The sequence below is a fragment of the Raphanus sativus genome, chromosome 6 (assembly GCF_000801105.2).
Source record: "Raphanus sativus cultivar WK10039 chromosome 6, ASM80110v3, whole genome shotgun sequence".
Taxonomy (NCBI): Eukaryota; Viridiplantae; Streptophyta; class Magnoliopsida; order Brassicales; family Brassicaceae; genus Raphanus; species Raphanus sativus.
The window spans coordinates 24,551,977-24,570,762 of NC_079516.1; the positions used below are offsets into that span (position 1 = coordinate 24,551,977).

An 18,786-nucleotide genomic window follows, 5' to 3' on the forward strand; every position below is an offset into this window, starting at 1 on the left:
ATGAGAGTCCCGAAAACGCAACAATTTCTAACAGTTGTACCAGTCGTACAAATCTCTAGAAAACGCTTAAAACCGCAACCATCCGCACCCGCAAACTCCCGCAACCGCAACTGCAACCGCTGCGGTTACACCAGTCAGGTCCTTAAAGTCCTAAACGCCCAAACAAGATTGGACGCAAATAGATACTGGGCCTACAAGGCCTGGCCATAAACAAAAACATAAACTTAATAAAAAAAAAAGAAGAAATCGTTCGTCTGGAGAAGACGGAAGCCGGAAGGGATAAGGATGATAACGGTAAGCCAAGTTTCCTCTTACTCTTCTTCAAACCTTGCTTCTCTGTCTCGTATCAACCACAAACACTCCTCGAGACTCCGAAGCTCTTCTCTGTACATCCCAAGCTTCTCCGTTCCGACCAAAACCAGGAACACTTGTAAAGCCAAACCATGGAAGAATCTCGGTCTTGTTATCAACTCTAGAAGGTACTTTCAATCTTATATCAGATGGGTTCCACTTGAAATCGATTATATAGGTCCTGCCATAGATAATGCGACTTAAAGTTCTCAGCTTTGCCTGAAAAAAAACTAAAGAAAATGATATTTAGGACCAGCTTGATGTTTCCTAGGATATGTCTGGTTCGATAGGACTTGATAGTTGCTGTTCTATTACTTTAGTGTGCATTGTTTGCTGATGAAGCTAAAAAAATGATTTTTAGGACCAATTAGTGTTTCCTATGTTCTGTCTGGTTCGATAGGACTTTGATATGTTGCTGTTCTATCACTTAACTGTACATTGTTTGCTGATTGGAGTGTCTCTGTTCAGCTCTGAGGCTTCTACTTTTGATCCCTTGGGCATCAACCCAAAAGAAGCTTCTGGTCTGAGTAGCATTTGGGAAACCTTTCTGAGTGTTTTGTCTCCATCACTTGAAAGCTCCTCCGGTAGCAAAAGAGACAAGCCTTCTTCTGGTCGAGGCGTGGCAGGTCCGATTAAGCTTACATATACATTCACTTACTTGTGTTGTTTTAGAATGTTTAAATGATGCTTTAGTCTATTGAATGTTTTCAGCTGCTATTGAAGACAGTTCGATTGACTTTGGAGATTTCTTCAAAGGTCCATTGCCTGGGAAGTTCCTAAAGCTTCTTGGCTTCTTAGCACTCTCTCGCCTTGGAATCTACATACCACTCGGTGGAGTCAACAGAGAAGCCTTTGTCGGCAACTTGGACCAGAACAGCTTGCTGACCACTCTAGATACATTCTCCGGTGGAGGCATTGGTAGACTCGGTATATGCTCTCTCGGTATCGTCCCATTCATCAACGCACAGATCGTGTTTCAGCTTCTTGCTCAAGTCTATCCAAAGCTGCAAGACCTTCAGAAGAAAGAAGGCGAAGCCGGTAGAAAAAAGATCCTTCAGTACACTCGCTACGCTTCGGTAGGGTTTGCTATAGTGCAGGCGATAGGACAAGCGGTTTACCTTCGTCCTTACGTGAATGACTTCAGCACTGAATGGGTTGTTTCCTCTGTCACGTTGTTGACGCTTGGCTCTGTACTCACTACCTATATTGGGGAGAGAATCTCTGATCTGAAACTTGGAAACGGCACTTCGCTTTTGATATTCACGAGTATTATCTCTTACTTGCCTGCATCATTTGGTAGAACAGCTGCAGAGGCTTTACAAGAAGGGAACTATACTGGTCTCGCCACCATTGTTGTTTCATTCCTACTCTTGGTACTTGGAATCGTGTATGTTCAGGTAACTAATATATGTTTATTTTACATCATTTTTATTTAAATAATTGTACATTAACTAAGGGTATATTAGTATATTTTACCATTATCTTAATCCGCCTTTCCTGAAATGTGTTAAAGTGACACTTTTTGCGAAACGGAGGGGAGTATAACCTTTGTAATGGAGTAGAGTCTAATAAGCAAAGTGTTTCAGGAAGCAGAGAGGAAGATTCCACTCAACTATGCCTCCAGATACACCAGCAAAGCAGGTGGGCTTCAGAAGTCTGCTTATCTTCCATTCAAGGTCAACAGTGCTGGAGTGATGCCTATCATATTCTCCACGTCATCTCTTGCTCTTCCGGCGACTCTAGCGCGGTTCACCGGCATATCTGCTCTGAAGAATGTTGCTTATGGTTTGAACCCTGGAGGTGAGTCCTTTGAAAACTGTTTTGCCAAATGTTGTAGAGACCTAAAAAAGGTTCAAACACAAACTCTTTTGCAGGTTCGTTCTATCTTCCAACCAATATACTTCTCATAGCTTTCTTCAACTACTACTACACTTTCCTGCAACTTGACCCGGACGATGTGAGTGAACAACTGAAACGACAAGGTGCGTCCATCCCTCTTGTCCGGCCTGGTAAAAGCACTGCTCTCTTCATCAAAACCGTAAGATCCTCTCTCTCCCTCTCTCCTTCCTCAGTTTCTTTAAACTTCTAATTTTGGTTTATCATCATCAGGTTCTTGGACGGATATCTGTGCTTGGATCAGCATTTCTGGCTGTTCTAGCTGCTGGTCCTGCTGTGGTGGAACAGATCACTCACTTGACAGCATTCAGAGGATTTGCTGGAACTTCTGTTCTGATTCTTGTCGGGTGTGCGACAGATACGGCAAGAAAGGTTCAAGCTGAGATCATCTCGCAAAAGTACAAGAACATTGAGTTTTATGAGCTTGACAAGTATGATCCATAAACTAGTTCATTTTGTTTTACTTATAATACCATCAAATCATATTGTACTGTATGAAAATACTATGCAACATTAAGGGTTTTGACTTTGATTTAGTATATATAGTGTCCATGTTGAAAAGTGAACTTGTTCTATTGTTCACCGTTCTTTAATATGTATTTGAAGCTGAGGCCAACCGTTCACGCATATTGAGAACATATAGTGTATCATCAAGTTAACTTCTACGATGGGTTGGACTCTCTTGACAACAACAGGCGTGTTGGTGAACAAGCTTTCTAGATGATCAATAAGATTATTATCTAGCTTGCTAAGAACAAAATGAAAGGTTAGATTCGTGGTAGTGTTCCATCTGTGAGGATAGAGTTTTGGAACTCTATTGTTCTAGCTGACTCAGTAATTATCAACTAATACATTCATATTTTAACAATAGATTAGTATAAATATTTGCCATACGTATAAACTTGAAATATCTATCTTCATCATGAATAAAGTATATAGCGTGTAGCCAAAGTAGAATCGGAACTATAGATATTATATATAAGGTGAAAAGTACGCATGTTATACCACATGTATCACACTGGTACCACAGTTTCAGGCTCAGAACCAGACTAGCACTCGGTATCAGACAGACGCATAACCAACGCTTCTTCCTTGTCCCTCCATAACTTGCACGAGGATTAGAAGTTACAAGGGCCCACTGGGCTTGAGAGACTCTTTTAGCGAGTTTAATCAGCTGCTGACGCAAATGTAAGTTATCACTCTTGAAACAGAGATCACCACTACAAAGTGTTGTAAAGTGTTGGTTTCTGTTCGGTCTTCATGCCCAAACATGTAAAACTAAAGAAAGTCTAGAAAAGTTTCCCACACTTATGTTTATTCTCAAGAGTCAAGACTATTAGTCTGTGATGCTGAAGTACCAACAACAAGTCGACAATCTATTTATTATTACTGATCGTAAATCTAGTGGTTTTGGCATTTTGATCATATGTGACTTTTTTTTTAATACTACAAGTTCTAGACTGAAGTCCGTAATTTCTCCAAGCCTGACTACAACATTTATTATTAGTTTCATGGTAAGCGTCACCGGAAGCTTTGTCTAAGGTGTTTTTCCAGTTGAGCAAATGAAACTTGGTCAAATGTGTCATCTTATCCAAGTGTCATCTTATCGTAAAAACAAAGCAAAAGTACATATTGTTGGTTAAATTTGAGTCGATAATCTATATTTGGATGTTGGTTAAATTTGAGTCGATAATCTATATTTGGATAATGATTGAATCACCATATTTTCGTTAAAAAGTATTTCAATCTTATTTTAAGTTTTGAATTACACGAAATCCCTTTGTATGATAAAACAATTGAAGTTTCATTTCTATTATAAACTAAGATACAAGAATAACAAATATACCTTCAATACTTATGTCTTCCGATCCTTAAAAATCTGTGATGATCTTTGAACTATAATCTCTCTCTTTTTCTTTATCTACTAAGTAGTTTCAGATTTTTTTTTTCTTTGAAACTTAGTTTCAGATTTTTTGTAACTCAAATTATAGAAGTTGTTAAGTTGTCATTTTTCACTGCCCACAACTCCTATAGAATACCAACGATTGCAATGATTAACATCAATGATTGCAATGATTAGCACTAATAGTTTCAACGGTTTACCAAGATTTATAACTATTAATGTCAATAGTTGCATTTGTTAGCCAACAATCACAATAGTTCATCACCAAAGACTTACATTATCTACAGTTGCAATGATTTATAACCAAAAATTACAATTGTTCATCATTAATGGTTATAATTACAAACAATTACAATTGTTCATCTAAACTTCTTCACTTTAATGGTTGAAAAAAATCACTTAAATATCCAACAAATATTTGCTCAGATATTCAACCAAACATCTGATTATCGATAATATATACATCTTACCAATTCCCAAAGCAAACAAACATTCCATTCACGAGACTTTGAAGAAAAAAAATAAGATTCATGAGAGGTATAGTTTAATCATGAGACTATACCATATATATTTATACTTGTATTCAAATACTTCAAGGCAATGCTCCTATGAGCGCAGTGGAGGTTAGTTTCGTATATTCAACATCCCTCAGCGACTCAACGTCCTTGCCTTGGAGGCTCTTACATTGGAAATAGGCAACAGTGTAGGTCACAAGCTGAAACATCCTCACTGCAGCGATCAAACTCATAAGAACCAAACCGGTGGTTAAGGTAACTGCCAACGAACGTTTCAAATCAACCCGCCTCACTATCTGAGCAAAACCAAAGGACAATAAACCAAAGAAAAGATTCAATATGAATAGTTTCGGTTTCATCCCTTTAACAATCTTTGCAGCTTTCCCCAAAGCTTCGATCCCATAAGTTTCTTCGAGGATCGATATGACCAAAGATAGGTACCAAACGATAGCTAAATAGGACTCAAACACTGAGAACAGAACAAACAAAGCCCCAGACTTGGCTGCCAAGGAACCAAAATTTGTAGATAACAAAAGAAGAGGGAAAAGGATTATCAAAAAGATAAACCAATAGCCAAGAGTGAAGAGAGCAATGTAGAAATATGTCACAAGAGGTCCCTTCAAAGATTTAAGTGGCAGAGCCGGGAACTCTTTGATCTTGACGTTGTCTTCTTTATAAGTAAGAGCCGAAGCGTGAACGATGATTATAACCGATAAAAGGTTGAAGATGGAGCAGACTGCGGCAAATATATATGAATAAACTACAAATTGTCGAAAATCTTCAAAGACTTTCATAAGATGGGCTAAGTATTCAGGGGTGCTTGGATCCATCATAGGTAACAAACTAGATTCTTGAATCAAGCTTGTTATCTCGGGTTTGATGGCATAGACGTTGAACAAGTAAACTACACCATTGAGAAATATAGGGAATACCAAGACACAGAACATCAACTTCTTGTTCTTGAGAAAGAGTTTGCGAGATTCATTCAAGATACCCACAACCTCCCTTAGAACATTCAAGAACGAAGCCATCAAGAGAAAAACAAATGAAAAGATTTGAATATTGGTTTTGGAAACGATGGTGAGGGTTTATACATTCAGTAACCATCTGCTTATATTATATAGTACCCATTTTCCTATTATCCATTGACCGGGACAAAGTCTATAGAGCAACAAATATCACCTATTTGATCCAAACTCAAAAGAAAGAAACAAAGACTTAGACGAATTCAAGGTCAAGAAACCGAAGCATTTATTAATTAGAAGAGGTGTTAAAGGGATGAAACATGTTCAAATGTACGTGATGAACACTCACTTCATATATATTCATGTTGAAATGGTCCAGCAACACCGTGGGAAAAAAACAAAACGTCTACATCTATATACAACTATACATGCATCTTCTTAGAGACTTCAAGGATTATGTAAATCAGTGAAGCTATTGGTGTCATCAAGAATGAGTCATAAACTATAACATAATGTTACATCGTCATCAAATTCAACTAGAAGAGAAATCAACAATCACACTATTTGACCAAACATTAAAGAAACAAAGATTCAATTATTCAAACATAGGAACTTTTTTTCCAACAATATCTATACTAAACTAATCAACACCTGATTCAGTAAGCTAAATCTGTAGAAAAAACAAACAAACATAAAACATAGCTGAATGAAAACTTAGAACACCTCTCGTGCAAGTTTGTTGGTTATGTATTTGATTATTAACTTGTCAAACATAGGACCTTGAAAATAAATAAAAATATGTTTAATCATTAACTTCTTATTCAATTATAGTTGAAACAAAACAAGAACACTTACAAATCTAACACACTACTCTTCTATGACCAAAACATCTCAACAATCCTTGTTGTTCATCTTCCTCTCTCAATCTAACCCTAGCTCTGCAGACAGGACAAGTTGCGGCTTTGACCAACCAAGTGTCCACACACTTCCGATGGAACACGTGTCCGCAGCCGGGAAGGTTCCGACACCATTGTCCCTGTCTGAACCCATCAAGACAAACCACGCAAACGCTTCCGAACCGTGTGGTGGGTTCGTAGAATTTGAACTGTGGAAGCTTTTTAACGAATCTTGAAGATAACCCATCTGAGGATACGTGTCGGCGGTTACGTCGGCGACGTCGTAGGTGGCGATGGAGAGAGGAGAGGAGGAAAGGGAGAAGAAGAACAGATGCGATGCCAATAAGGAGGAGAAAGAGAAAGAATATTGATAACATGATAACGCCTACGAGGAGTATAGAGAGAATTCTTGTTTTCGGCTTTGGCGGTGGTGTAGACGCCGAGTTATACGGTGGCTCGCCGGAGATTCTGTTATCATTGGTCGGAGGCATCGCAAAATAAAAAGAGTTCGTTTTTGGCTTCTCTGTCTTGTTTTTTTTTTACACCTGAATTCTAATGGGAGAAGCTAAACACGGAATGCTTCGATATATGACGCGATCAAAAAGTTTACAGAGAAACGGTCATGTGTCAGTGATTTTTAATTTTACTTTGGGCTTTGGATCGGATCATGTGAAAGCACTTTTAATATGGTTTTGTTCTGGCTCCATGTCGGATATTTATAACAGATGTGTATGGACTACTATATAATAATATTTCATCCTATAAATATCTTATTCGTAGGTTTTAAATATTATCTATGAGAAAGAAAATACAATACCACTTTTTGCTACATTTTTAAAAAATAATAAACTAGAGTTTTAATCCGTGCATGTGCACAGATATTTATCAATTGTTTTGGTTAAAATTATATATTTTATATCAATTTTGTATATAACATTATTTAAAATTTTAAATTTGCTGAAATTTGTTTTTGATGAAATTTATTTACTATAATAGTTAGGCATGTAGTTATTATCCGAACCGAAAAATCCGGTTATCAGTTAGTTTGATTTGAAAGTTTGGTTTAGTTCGGAAAATAAAAAATCATTTTTCGGTTTTGTTTGGTTCGGTAATCAATTAGTTTGGTTATATAAAAAATCTTTTACCAAATAGTACCATCTGTAACCGAAATCCAATATGAACTAACCGAACTAACCAAAATCCAAACTGAAATAACCAAAATTAATCGAAATGATTCATTTTTTAATTGAAATAAAAAATTTAACCGAATTAACCCCAAAATCGAATACTCCTAATACGTTTTGAAACAAAACTAAACGAATCAATTTTTTTTGTTCACCATATTTTGACCGATACAAACAAACCGAATTTCAAACAAACTGACACGAACTAACCGAATAAACCAAACCCGCAGGCCTAATAATAGTTGTTCGACCTTAAATAATAACGATTAAACCACAACTAAAAATATAATGTTTATTTCATTTTTAAGGTGAACCTAGTATAAATCGAAGTTTTTATACAAAATGTAACTATAGACACATATATGTTATAACTTAATGTAGCTACATAATAAATATAAGGAAAACATTATACTATCTTTTATTTGAGAGATATAATAATTAGACCTATAATTATTCATTTATAAATACTAATAATAATTGTACAATCTATACTGGTAACTACTTTTATTGAGAATATAATTATTTAGATATATATTGTATTTTTGTTAGCAAATATTACATGTGAGTGAATCTAGGTTAAGTTACTAATTAATGGTCCTACCATAACTTTTTATAGTAGATAAAAATTAGGACCTTAAATTAATAGATTAGATAAGAGAGAGTCGCCCTAGAAAACTCTCAGACTCGATAATCGAGGCAACACCGTCAACCACCTTCTTCGATGCCGGTGGCATTTACGGCTGCCGACGTCGGGCTCCTTACTCTGCCGTCTACTCTCTAGCTTCTTTTATCTGCTTCACTCTCACTTTCTTTGTTTTCTTGCTCCTCTTGAGTGTCTCTCAAGCTAACTGGCCTCTTTAGAGATCGTCTTTAAGTGGCTTAGAGCCCACCGGATTTTTTTCGTTCTCCGGGGATTCCTGAACTTTTTCTTGGTGGCTACTGCTCGGTCAGACACTCTCTACTCTCGCCGCAGCTGCCTTATCGAATCCTTACTCAGAGAGTCAAGTCTTCTTCAACGCCAGACAGAGACTCCTCACCGGAAATCTATCTCCCTCTCACGACAAGTTCTTTTCTCTCCTTTTGGTACCTATGAACGGACGTTTGTTGTCTGTGGGGCTCCACGCATGACCCGTCGTCTCTATTTGGAAGTTCATAGCTTGAACAGAATGACAACCTTCATCTCTATCCCATCAAGTCTCTGTTTTGAAAGCCTCCCTTATGGATTCAGTAAGATCCGATGCATTAAGGGAGTGCCTGCTCCACCTCCGCCAGGCTAATATGGCAAGGTTATATTAACACTATCCGTTGCTTCGTGCTCCTCATCAGGCGGCTCCTCCTCAGACCCCGGCGAAAACCCTAAAGATTCAAAACTCCCGACCAAACGGCGATTCCTTGACATGCCGAGAGTTTTAGCTATGTGGGACTTGGTTTCAATGGCTTCTTCTTATGTCAGCCCATATATTGACCCACCAAACCTCAGGTCCGTGGTTATGGATTGTGATAATTTAATTGGTGTGACAAATGTTCAAAGGATTTTCGATGGATTCACTGAGCCCTTTATTCTGCTAATATTGTTATATTTCTCTTTTTTGAAGAATTTTCCGGTGGGTTCACCGGGATCGGTTCTATTTCGATCATCTTCCTTGTCTAAGAAAAAATCTTTACCTTCCTACCCTATTTCTTTAGAAAGAGATTATTACTCAGCCTCGTTGCCGAGCGTGTGTTTCAGTTTCCTCATCAGTTTGTTATCTTATATAGCGGTCTCTACGGGACGTGAAGATGCAATCGAGATTATTTCGTTAGTTCTCGTAGATGACTTCTGGACTTCAACGTCACATTATGTGACTATTCTCCATCTGCTCAACTTTGTTCTGAAAGCTCTCCGGACGCATTCAAGTTTCGTCTCGAATTCGCTGTCATCTTCGATTGAAGACATATCTCTTTTAACTTATATTTCCTTTGTAGTTTATGCTTATGGTCAAAGAGGATGGATAATTCCCTCTTTCTATTGTAGTGAAAAAGTTTAAGATCTAACTAAAGCAAGTTTGAGTTAAAAAAAAAAGATTCGTTCATAAATTGTAATTTAATTAAATTTGATAATAATTTAACTTTGTTGTTTAAAACTTATTTGGAGTACATCTGTAAAGACATTGTGAATCACTGGAATGTAATGAAACAGTTCATTTGGATCGTGAATATAGGTAAACTACTGAAATATTGACCATTGATTTCATTAATCTTTCTTCAAAGTAAAAATAATAAGTGGCTCGGTTACTTCTAATTTGATGACTGGTCACCTCTGGAAGGATTGATTGAGCTGACAGAAACTACAAGATGCATTGCTTTAGGAGTGCATCTGGATGCCATAGTGGAATACACGATCCAAACATATCGACTCTGAAATCATAGAGCAGAGCATCTGGTTTTCATTGGAAAAGAAATTCTGAAACTGAGATAGCAGGGACTAACTCAGAAATATGCTATTAGGCTTTGGAAAGAGGTAGAAGTGACACTTTCAAACCGAATTTCAACACAAGAAAGACCTGACAGTTGACTCGAATCCAGAATCAAGAATCCAGAATCCAAAAGTAGATTGGTACATATGCATCTGGTTCTGAGGTGCAACTCTTAAATACTTAATCAGCTTGCAACAGGAGATTGAATCATAAAATATGGTACAATCCCAAGTGCCTATTCTGTGTGTCTCAGTTTGAAGCTAGAGATCATCTATATTTTAGGTGTTTCTTTTCGGAAGAAATTTGGAAAGATCTTCCTTACCAGTTGTTTGGATCATCATACTCAAAGAGTTGGGACAGAATTTTGGAGATACTAATTTATGGGGACATAGGCAACATACACACTTTTCTACCGAGATATATGGAGTCAACTTTTCCTGTACCCCTATTTCTCAACACACAATCTCCTATGGGCTCCCTTGGTCTTCTATACTCATTTTTTATAATTCTATTTTTGATCAAAACACAAAAGGAACAAGTTTCCATTTATTCAATATGGACGGAAAGGAACAAGAGGAAACATGATGAACAAATCAGAATCCTACAACCATAATACGGTTCATAGACAAGTAGGTTTAAAATCGGATCACATCTCTTACTAGAGGTGGAAGCACACAGTTTGTTACGGTTATGGCGATTTGGTTTGGCTCTCAAAAGCTATAGTTTTTATTCTGATATCATTTACTCATAAATCAATAAGCTAGATTATATTCACCAGTTATTGTTTCAATATATATATATACCCACCAATTGTAAAAGGTTTTTTATTCAAATAAATTTTAACATTTATTCAAAAGAACTTGATAATTAAGTTTATTTATTAAATGAGTCTTTTTGAAAAAAAAAAATTGAATTTAATTTAACATTAAGTGACTTGTTAAATGACTCTTTAAGAATAGATTTATACTCGGTCAAGAAAAATTGAGTTGAACCAGCTAGTGAGTCAAAATTCACTTTCACATTCCTAATTAAATGAAAATAGATCATTTGAGTATGTAGTTTAGTTCCAAATATGTATTTGTCATAAGGATAGTCATACCGACTTACCGTCTTACTGATGAATGTTGTTTTGTATTGGAATTTCTTTTTGCAATGTTATTTTTAACAATTGTCTCGGTAAACAACTTTCTCGGTAAAGACTATTAAGTTAAAATATCTTCTAATTGGTGATAAGTGGATTGGTTAATCTATTTTTTTATATTGTTTAGGATTCTTTCTATCTATCAATCTGAGACATTTTGTGTTTAATACGCCTCTTCAAAATGATTTTTCTCTGAACATCTTGGAATGTTTGGGAAATGATCGATGAGCCAACTTTAAACTGGATCGGTATGATAGATTTGTCACTCCACTCGGATATCAAGTGGCTTTTGTTAAGCTAAGTAAACACTGACCATACCTTATAGGTTTCATCATTTATTGTTTGGTTTGGTTCGATTTGTCATCTTTTGATATTGTATTTTGGTATTGTATGTAGGTGTGGGTTTGTTCGGCCCATTTAACCGGATACCATGCAAGTGTCGGAAATGTCTATTTTTTTTCTAGTTAACATCATGAGACATGACAAAAGAAACTTTTTGTCAACATTTTCATTTCACTGAAATGAGTCCAATACAGTGGTATCAAAATTATAAAGCCCAAAAAAAATATTTAACTAAAATAAAATAGAGAAGCACACTTATGAAGGTGGTTTTGATCTTATCATATAACACGTGTAATCTTCCTGGAGACTAAGAAAGGCGCGTTGATACACATGTTCTTCATGAGCAGGTATGCTCCTCCGATCACCGTGAAGCTTCTCCGCTGCAGACTCCTTCGTAAACCCATATTATATCTTTGCCTCTTATCACCACGATGGCTCCTCGTAGGGATAGTATCTTCAATCTCTGATACCCTTTGCAGTTACTCCATCCTTCTGATATCACTCAAATTACCCTAACAAGTGATCTTACTCTCTCAAATAAGAGGTTCGATTGTAGTACTTAGGGATCAAATCCACAGAGAGCTAAGGCACACACTAAACTATAGATATTAAAGTTAAACTAGGCAAACAGTTTATAGTAAATATGAAAGCAATTGATAAATGAAAGCAAAGTGAACAAGGTAGTTGTTCGGTTGGTTGAAGTTGTAAACAATAAAGAGAAATAGCTAGATCTAGGGATTTATCATTCAAGAGATTCAAAACTACAATGCAAGGATGCTAATGGTTTATAGATTCAGTTTTAGAACTTGACTTCAATAAGCAAGTAATCCAGCTGTCGCATGTAATTACTAATCAGATGCCTAAATCGTTGTTCCGGCTCTCGCACGCGAACAAGGAGTGAGCGTCGATCGATACTATGACCTGAGTGTCGATCGATACTTCCTCAGACAAGCAATAACGACCTAATCAATTATGTTCAACTAGATTCCTAGACCACCTTTCGTATGTATCTAAGTATCTAATCCAGCAGGATTCGGGTTCCGTTAATTGATTACACTTTCGTGTCTCTCAATCGTCCTATGATTCTAGATTCAAATAGTCAGTCACATTTTCATGGTTTTCTACCTATTCCAGATTCTAGTATTACAAATCACCCTGATGTAGAAGTTCTATAGATAGCCTAGCAATCCTAATAGTTTGACATTATGCTCTCGAAATCCCTAAACCTAATAAGATAAATTACTCAGACATATAAGCAATAACAGAAATCATAATCTGAATAATAATGGAATAGAAATCAATGATAAAACCAATGGAGTTCCAATCAATCTCTGAAGGAGAATGATTTTCTCTCCAAACCCTAGAACAAGAAGAATGAATAATAGAAAGCGTAGAAAACATAGCCGTCAACAGTGGCTTAAAAATAACATAAATAGGGTTTCTGGTCTTCAAGGGTATTTTGGTAACTTTGTGGTGACTCTTGGGCTTCAGTCGATCATGAAATATACTCAGACCACATTCTGATGTCCCTGTCGATCGACATGCAGTGTGCTGCATCGATCGACATACAATCCTCTAGTCGACAGCTTCCTCTCGCGAGGCATACTGATCACTCTTCAGTAAAACGGATATAACTTCTGATACAGGATGCGGATTGACCTCAGACCAGTGGAATTGGAAAGCTAACTCAAAGCTATATCTTGTGTCAAAATATTAGCTAAATCCAACGGTAGGAAGGTCTCCGTCGAGAGCTAAACATCTGAAGCGTCTGTGCAGTTCTGCACTTGGGAAAGACTCCAAAAGGCACCAAAATCACCATATATTTCCAAATCGTCCCTGAACCTGTAAATCCTATAAATAGACTCCAATACATAATAAATAGTATCTATAACACTTATATACCATGGGTAAAACTGGATAAAATCCATGGTATATCAACTCCCCCAGACTTATCCTTTTGCTTGTTCTCAAGCAAAACCAACGCACAGTCTCTCTGAAAGAAGTTTAAAAACAGTAGGGACTCAAAAGATTTTAAAAACTCAGTTCATCATCTCTCTAGTAGTGCAAAACAAATCATTAAACATTATAACCTTAGAAGCACATTATACAATATCCTAGTATAGCAACCAAATTCCACTAGTTCCACAACCTAACATATCCTGTCTGACAATCCCCTCTACTAACCTCATTTCTTGCATAAAATTAAAAGTATAGACTTTACCTTGGGAGTATCGATCAAAGGACATATGGACTCAACTCAAACAAGTTTTTGAACACACATGTAGTCTTCTCTGGTCTCTTTCTCCCCTCTTCTCTCTTCTCTGAATCTCTTATTAGTTTCAATTTCAATGAATTTCGATGCTGATTCAGACCATCTATTTCATCTCATTGAAATTGTTGCATTTGTAACTCATACAGTTTGACAAAGTGTAGCGAATAATGGGGTCGCGGATAATTTACCTATCCCTCGTTTCCATAATATGTGATCATCCTTAAGATTTAGAATAATGGGGTCGCAGGTAATTTACCTATCCCTCTGCCTCTTAAGAAATCATATCAATCTTTTCTTTATAAACTTATATCTTGAGATGCCGAAGAGAGAGAAGGAAGGAAACCAGAAACACACAGACTTTTTATCTTCCAGACTTGTAGGAGGATTCCGATCCTATGTATACCAAGCCCCAAGACAAGCAAGTAGTGTCAATATTAGGTTGGAGGTCAGCTTTGGTTCCTTCAAACAATCTCAGCAAGTGCAAACATAATTGACAGGTTGATCCACTTTAGTATCTCTAGTACTTCTGCGGTTAGTAAATCTAAGACTGGTCTAAAGAGTGGTTAGATGACAAGTAATAAATCGATTAAGATTATATCCCCTTCTTGACTCAATAAAAACTTTTCGATAACATTTTAAATAAGACTCATAAAGTAGATAATCGTTAGTAATCTCCCCAGACTTAAATTACACTATCCCCAGTGTAACACAGTCGGTGGTATGAAAAACATAAAGCATAAGTACGAAATTTAACAAATTAGAACATTATACCTGACCAAAACTGTATCAATCGATGTGGGTTAGTGCACGTTGATCGTGGCTGATGTGATGATGTCGATCGATTTCGACATGGTCTTGTCGGTCGATTCTGCTGGCAAACGTCTACTCGGATCTTTTTTTATACTAACTAAAACACAATATCAGTAGAACCTCCCCGTGACTTAAACAACATTGTCTCCAATGCTGCCATTGATGTTAGTATCGATCAACACAGTTAAGTGGCGATCAATGCTCATGAAGCTCTGTCAAGTGACACCGGCCGGTTGTCGATTGATGCTGGTGCAGAACTCAGGAACCTTGGATCGTCTTTTTTTTTCTTCTTCTGATGAACAGTATTCTGCTACAGTATGTTGCTACGGTAATTCTGCTAACTTTGCTACAATGTCGATCGATTTGCGTGCTACAGTATCGATCAATGTTCTTGCTACTGTGTCGCTCGGCACTGTTGCTACAGTGTCGGGCGTACTATTCATCTTTTTTTTTACCTGCAATAATTAAAAACAAAAATCAGTAGTATATGAAAATAAAACCAAATTTAAAACAAACCTAACAGTGGGTTGCCTCCCACTCAGCGCTTATTTTTAGTCATTAGCTTGATTTTTGGAGGTCTGATTTAATCTGGATGAGGATGTGAACTTGCTCCAAAACAAGCTTCTGTGTCTCTTTTCCTCATTTGGTTGATGCAGCTGATGAAAGCTCTTGCAGATGCTTCCCCTTTGTCTTTCAGTTTTGGATCAGATAGCCCTCTAACCTTAGCAAAAGAAACTGAACCTCCTCTGCAGCGCACTCTACACTCAAGACTTTCTTCTTGACACTGAGAAGGGACTAGTGACAGGAAATCTGCATCTTCTCTTTCTTTTTTTCTTCTTCTTTGTCATGGTCCTTCCTCCAGACTTAGAATTTTCAGTCCCATTCGGTTCTGAATTTTGTAAGTTGTCGACCGATGCTTAAGGTCCCTTATCGATCGATTCTTGAGACAGACTGTCGACCGATGTTGAAAACTGAATGTCGATCGATGCTGGTCCTGGTTTTGCAGGCTCGCGAATTGCATTTGTTGTAGGCGCTGGATCTTCAAACATCTCTATGCATGAAATAAACTCTTCACTTTTCTTCTTCTCCACAATATCATAGAAGATAGTTTCATCAACATTAGTCAGACAAATCTTATTCTTCTTAAGATCACAAACTGCCCCTACTGTAGCCAAGAAGGCTCTTCCAAAAAGAAGGGAAGATGTATTGTCTGATTTGAACTCCACGACATGAAAGTCCACAGGAATAGTGCATTCCCCTATCTCCACCTTAACATTCCTGACCATGCCTGCTGATTTTGCTTTGGAGTTATCCACAAAAGTGAAACTATCTTTTGAAGGTTCCATCTTAAATCCTAATACTTCAGCAGTATCTATAGCCATGATGCTGACTGCAGATCTAGTATCGTAGATGGCGTTTGGTAAATCGTAGCTATGTATAGAGCATGGAATCAGAAACGTTCCAAGATCTTGTTCCTTCTTTAGAGTCCTCTTAGGCTTACGGCAGACATTGTTGAATAATATCTCAATGTCCTTTTCTGTCTCTCTGCTCTCTCTGAAGAAATTACCAAGTCTGTACCTATAATAGGCTTCCTCAAAAGTCATACCCTTAGGAACTCTCTTCACCCTCTTGTGAAATCCATCAAGTTCAACTTTGTTAGCTTCTCTCCTCAGGTGTTTGGGAACATAGAGTTTCCTAACTTTCGACCTAACTTTCGACCTCTTCCCAATCTGAATCACTTCTTTTGTTGCCTGCCGTTCCATGACAGGTTCATGTCCGTCCATTTGGTGTCAATCGATACCAGGTGGATTTCGTCGATCGACACTCTCAACGAAAGAAGTTTCAACGAGAGTCAATTGCTTTTGGTCTGGTGCATCTGCATGTTGCTGTTTGGTCTTCTCCATTGTTTTAAGCAAATTGGCTTCTGAGATGGGTTACGAGTTGCATTCAAACCGTTGGCATAAGGGTCTGGTAAACACACTAGATTAGTAGTGAGCTGCTGTCGATCGATGCTTTCCTATGGAGATCGATCGATGCCGTTTTGTTTGTGTTGCTCGACGTCATCTGTTTTAGCATGGTACGGGATGAGAGGATGTGGGGGTCGAACAGCGAAATCTGAATGGCTCTGAATTTGAACAGTACTGCATGACCCTAAAAGTGGTGTCGATCGATGTTCAGCTGATTGTGTAAATCGACACAAGTATGAGTTACCAATGGACATGCAACTTTCGACTAAAAAGACTTCTTCTTCCAACTTCTCATGTTTGATTACTTTTCCAAAGTAGTTATCCCATCTGGAATCGACCTGCTGCTCTTCCCAGTCGGGATGAATAGTGTCACGATGAACAGTATCCCGATGAACAATTTCTGGGTGAACAGTGTCACGATGAACAATATCACGATGAACAGTACCGCGATGAACAGTGTCGATCGATACGGGATGAACATTGTCGATTGATATCTGATGAACAGTGTCGATCGATGCGGGATGAACAGTACCTCGATGAACAGTACTCGGATGAACAGTACCCGTGTGAACAGTATCACGATGAACAGTATCACGATGAACAGTATTTCGGTGAACAGTGCCGTGATGAACAGCGTCGATCGATATGGGATGAACAGTGTCGATCGATATCGGATGAATAGTAACCGGATGAACAGTACCAGTGTGAATAGTATCAGAGTGAACAATGTCGTTCCTTTGAAGAAATTTTTTATTTTTCACAGTTTTTGCAATCTGGGAAACTTCGTTGCACAACATCTTGAAATGGGTATCGGTGATGTCTATCATTCCATTCACCTCTTTGCAGAGAGAATCCAAATGCAGATTAAGCTCCTCAGTGATTTCCTGCTGTTCTTTCAAGCGCTCCTCTAGCATAAATTCCATTTCTTCTAAATTGTACTGATCCTCATCCTGGTATATAGCATGCTTCACAAATGAGACTTCATGTACAGAACCAGTCTCAACCTCAATGATCTTGTTGTCATCCTTTACAGCTGATTTTATCATGTGCATATCTAGATTTTTGGCACTGGTGCTGGACACCAAGCTCTCAATCAGTCTCTTAGCTTCCTCTGGGGTCCTTGTTCTAAAGTTCCCCTCGCTTGCAGTGTCCAGCATTACATGATATTGCACATTAATACCATTGTAGAACTTCATCAACAGCTGAACCTTCGTAAAACCATGATGCAGACAGTGCCTTTGGTAGCTCCTGAACCTCTCCCAAGAGCTTCTGAAACCTTCAGTAGGTCCCTGAGAGAATGTCCAAATTTTCTCTCTTATTTCTTCAGTCCGTGCTTCATCAAAGAATTTACTCAGGAATGCATTTTGGATGTCGGTCCAGGATGTAAGAGATCCTGGTGGTAGCTGCTTAAGCCAATGCGAAGCTTCTCCAACAAGTGAGTCCTCAGGGACTTCATTCATACAGATAAGAGCAATAAGATCCTCAAACCTTTTCCAGATGGTCCATAGGATGCTCGTGAGATAATCCAGAGTAAGGTATCTGTGCCACGAGCGTGTAGTACTTTGGATTCAGCTCGAAATTCTGTGTCTGGATATCTGCTGGACGAATGGCTGATCTATTGGCGTAGTATTCCTCTGGACGGTTATAGTGACCCAATGTCCTTTGTCGAGCATTCTCATCTACAGGTATAGCAGCTCCTGTAGCATCAATATCGGAGTCAGGAATTACAGTCCCCTGAGCATCAAGTCTCTGACCTGCTGCATTATGCAGATGACCATCCCGGTCATGCAGGTCCCCATTCTCATCCCTTTGTAGCACAAGTATCTCGCTCATGGTTGCTCGCAGATTGGTATCGATCGATGTTGCAGATGATGTGTCGATCGATTCTCTTTCACAAGTGTCGATCGATGATGTATAAGTGGTATCGATCGATGCTGCGAGTTTCTCTTTGCGGATCGAGTGTTCTAAACGTGCTGGGTCTGAGAAGAAAAGCAATTCTCCCTTGCTGCTTCTGGTACTAATTGACATGTACCTGAAAAACAAGAAAAATTTTTCGTAAGTAACTTAAAATTGTAAATAAAACCTCGA

General features: G+C 37.9%; 4 protein-coding genes across 4 annotated transcripts; 1 reads left to right on the forward strand and 3 right to left on the reverse strand.

The window, feature by feature from the left end:
• The first annotated feature begins 241 nt into the window (after positions 1–241).
• LOC108805876 (preprotein translocase subunit SCY1, chloroplastic) lies at positions 242–2,824 on the forward strand. Its single transcript, XM_018577857.2, has 6 exons — positions 242–479; positions 820–977; positions 1,063–1,748; positions 1,938–2,151; positions 2,226–2,389; positions 2,461–2,824. The coding sequence occupies exons 1-6, from the start codon at positions 286–288 to the stop codon at positions 2,689–2,691; spliced, it is 1,647 nt and encodes a 548-aa protein (XP_018433359.1). The 5' UTR covers positions 242–285; the 3' UTR covers positions 2,692–2,824.
• Positions 2,825–4,485: 1,661 nt separating this feature from the next.
• LOC108810648 (uncharacterized) lies at positions 4,486–5,738 on the reverse strand. Its single transcript, XM_018582752.2, has one exon. It carries the CDS (start codon positions 5,694–5,696, stop codon positions 4,743–4,745), a length of 954 nt encoding a protein of 317 aa, XP_018438254.2. The 5' UTR covers positions 5,697–5,738; the 3' UTR covers positions 4,486–4,742.
• Positions 5,739–6,427: 689 nt separating this feature from the next.
• Positions 6,428–7,228, reverse strand: LOC108810780 (RING-H2 finger protein ATL56). The gene has a single exon (XM_018582868.2). The coding sequence runs from the start codon at positions 7,015–7,017 to the stop codon at positions 6,490–6,492; it is 528 nt and encodes a 175-aa protein (XP_018438370.2). The 5' UTR covers positions 7,018–7,228; the 3' UTR covers positions 6,428–6,489.
• Positions 7,229–15,648: 8,420 nt separating this feature from the next.
• LOC130495666 (uncharacterized) lies at positions 15,649–16,515 on the reverse strand. Its single transcript, XM_056987104.1, has one exon. It carries the CDS (start codon positions 16,513–16,515, stop codon positions 15,649–15,651), a length of 867 nt encoding a protein of 288 aa, XP_056843084.1.
• Between the last annotated feature and the right edge of the window lie 2,271 nt (positions 16,516–18,786).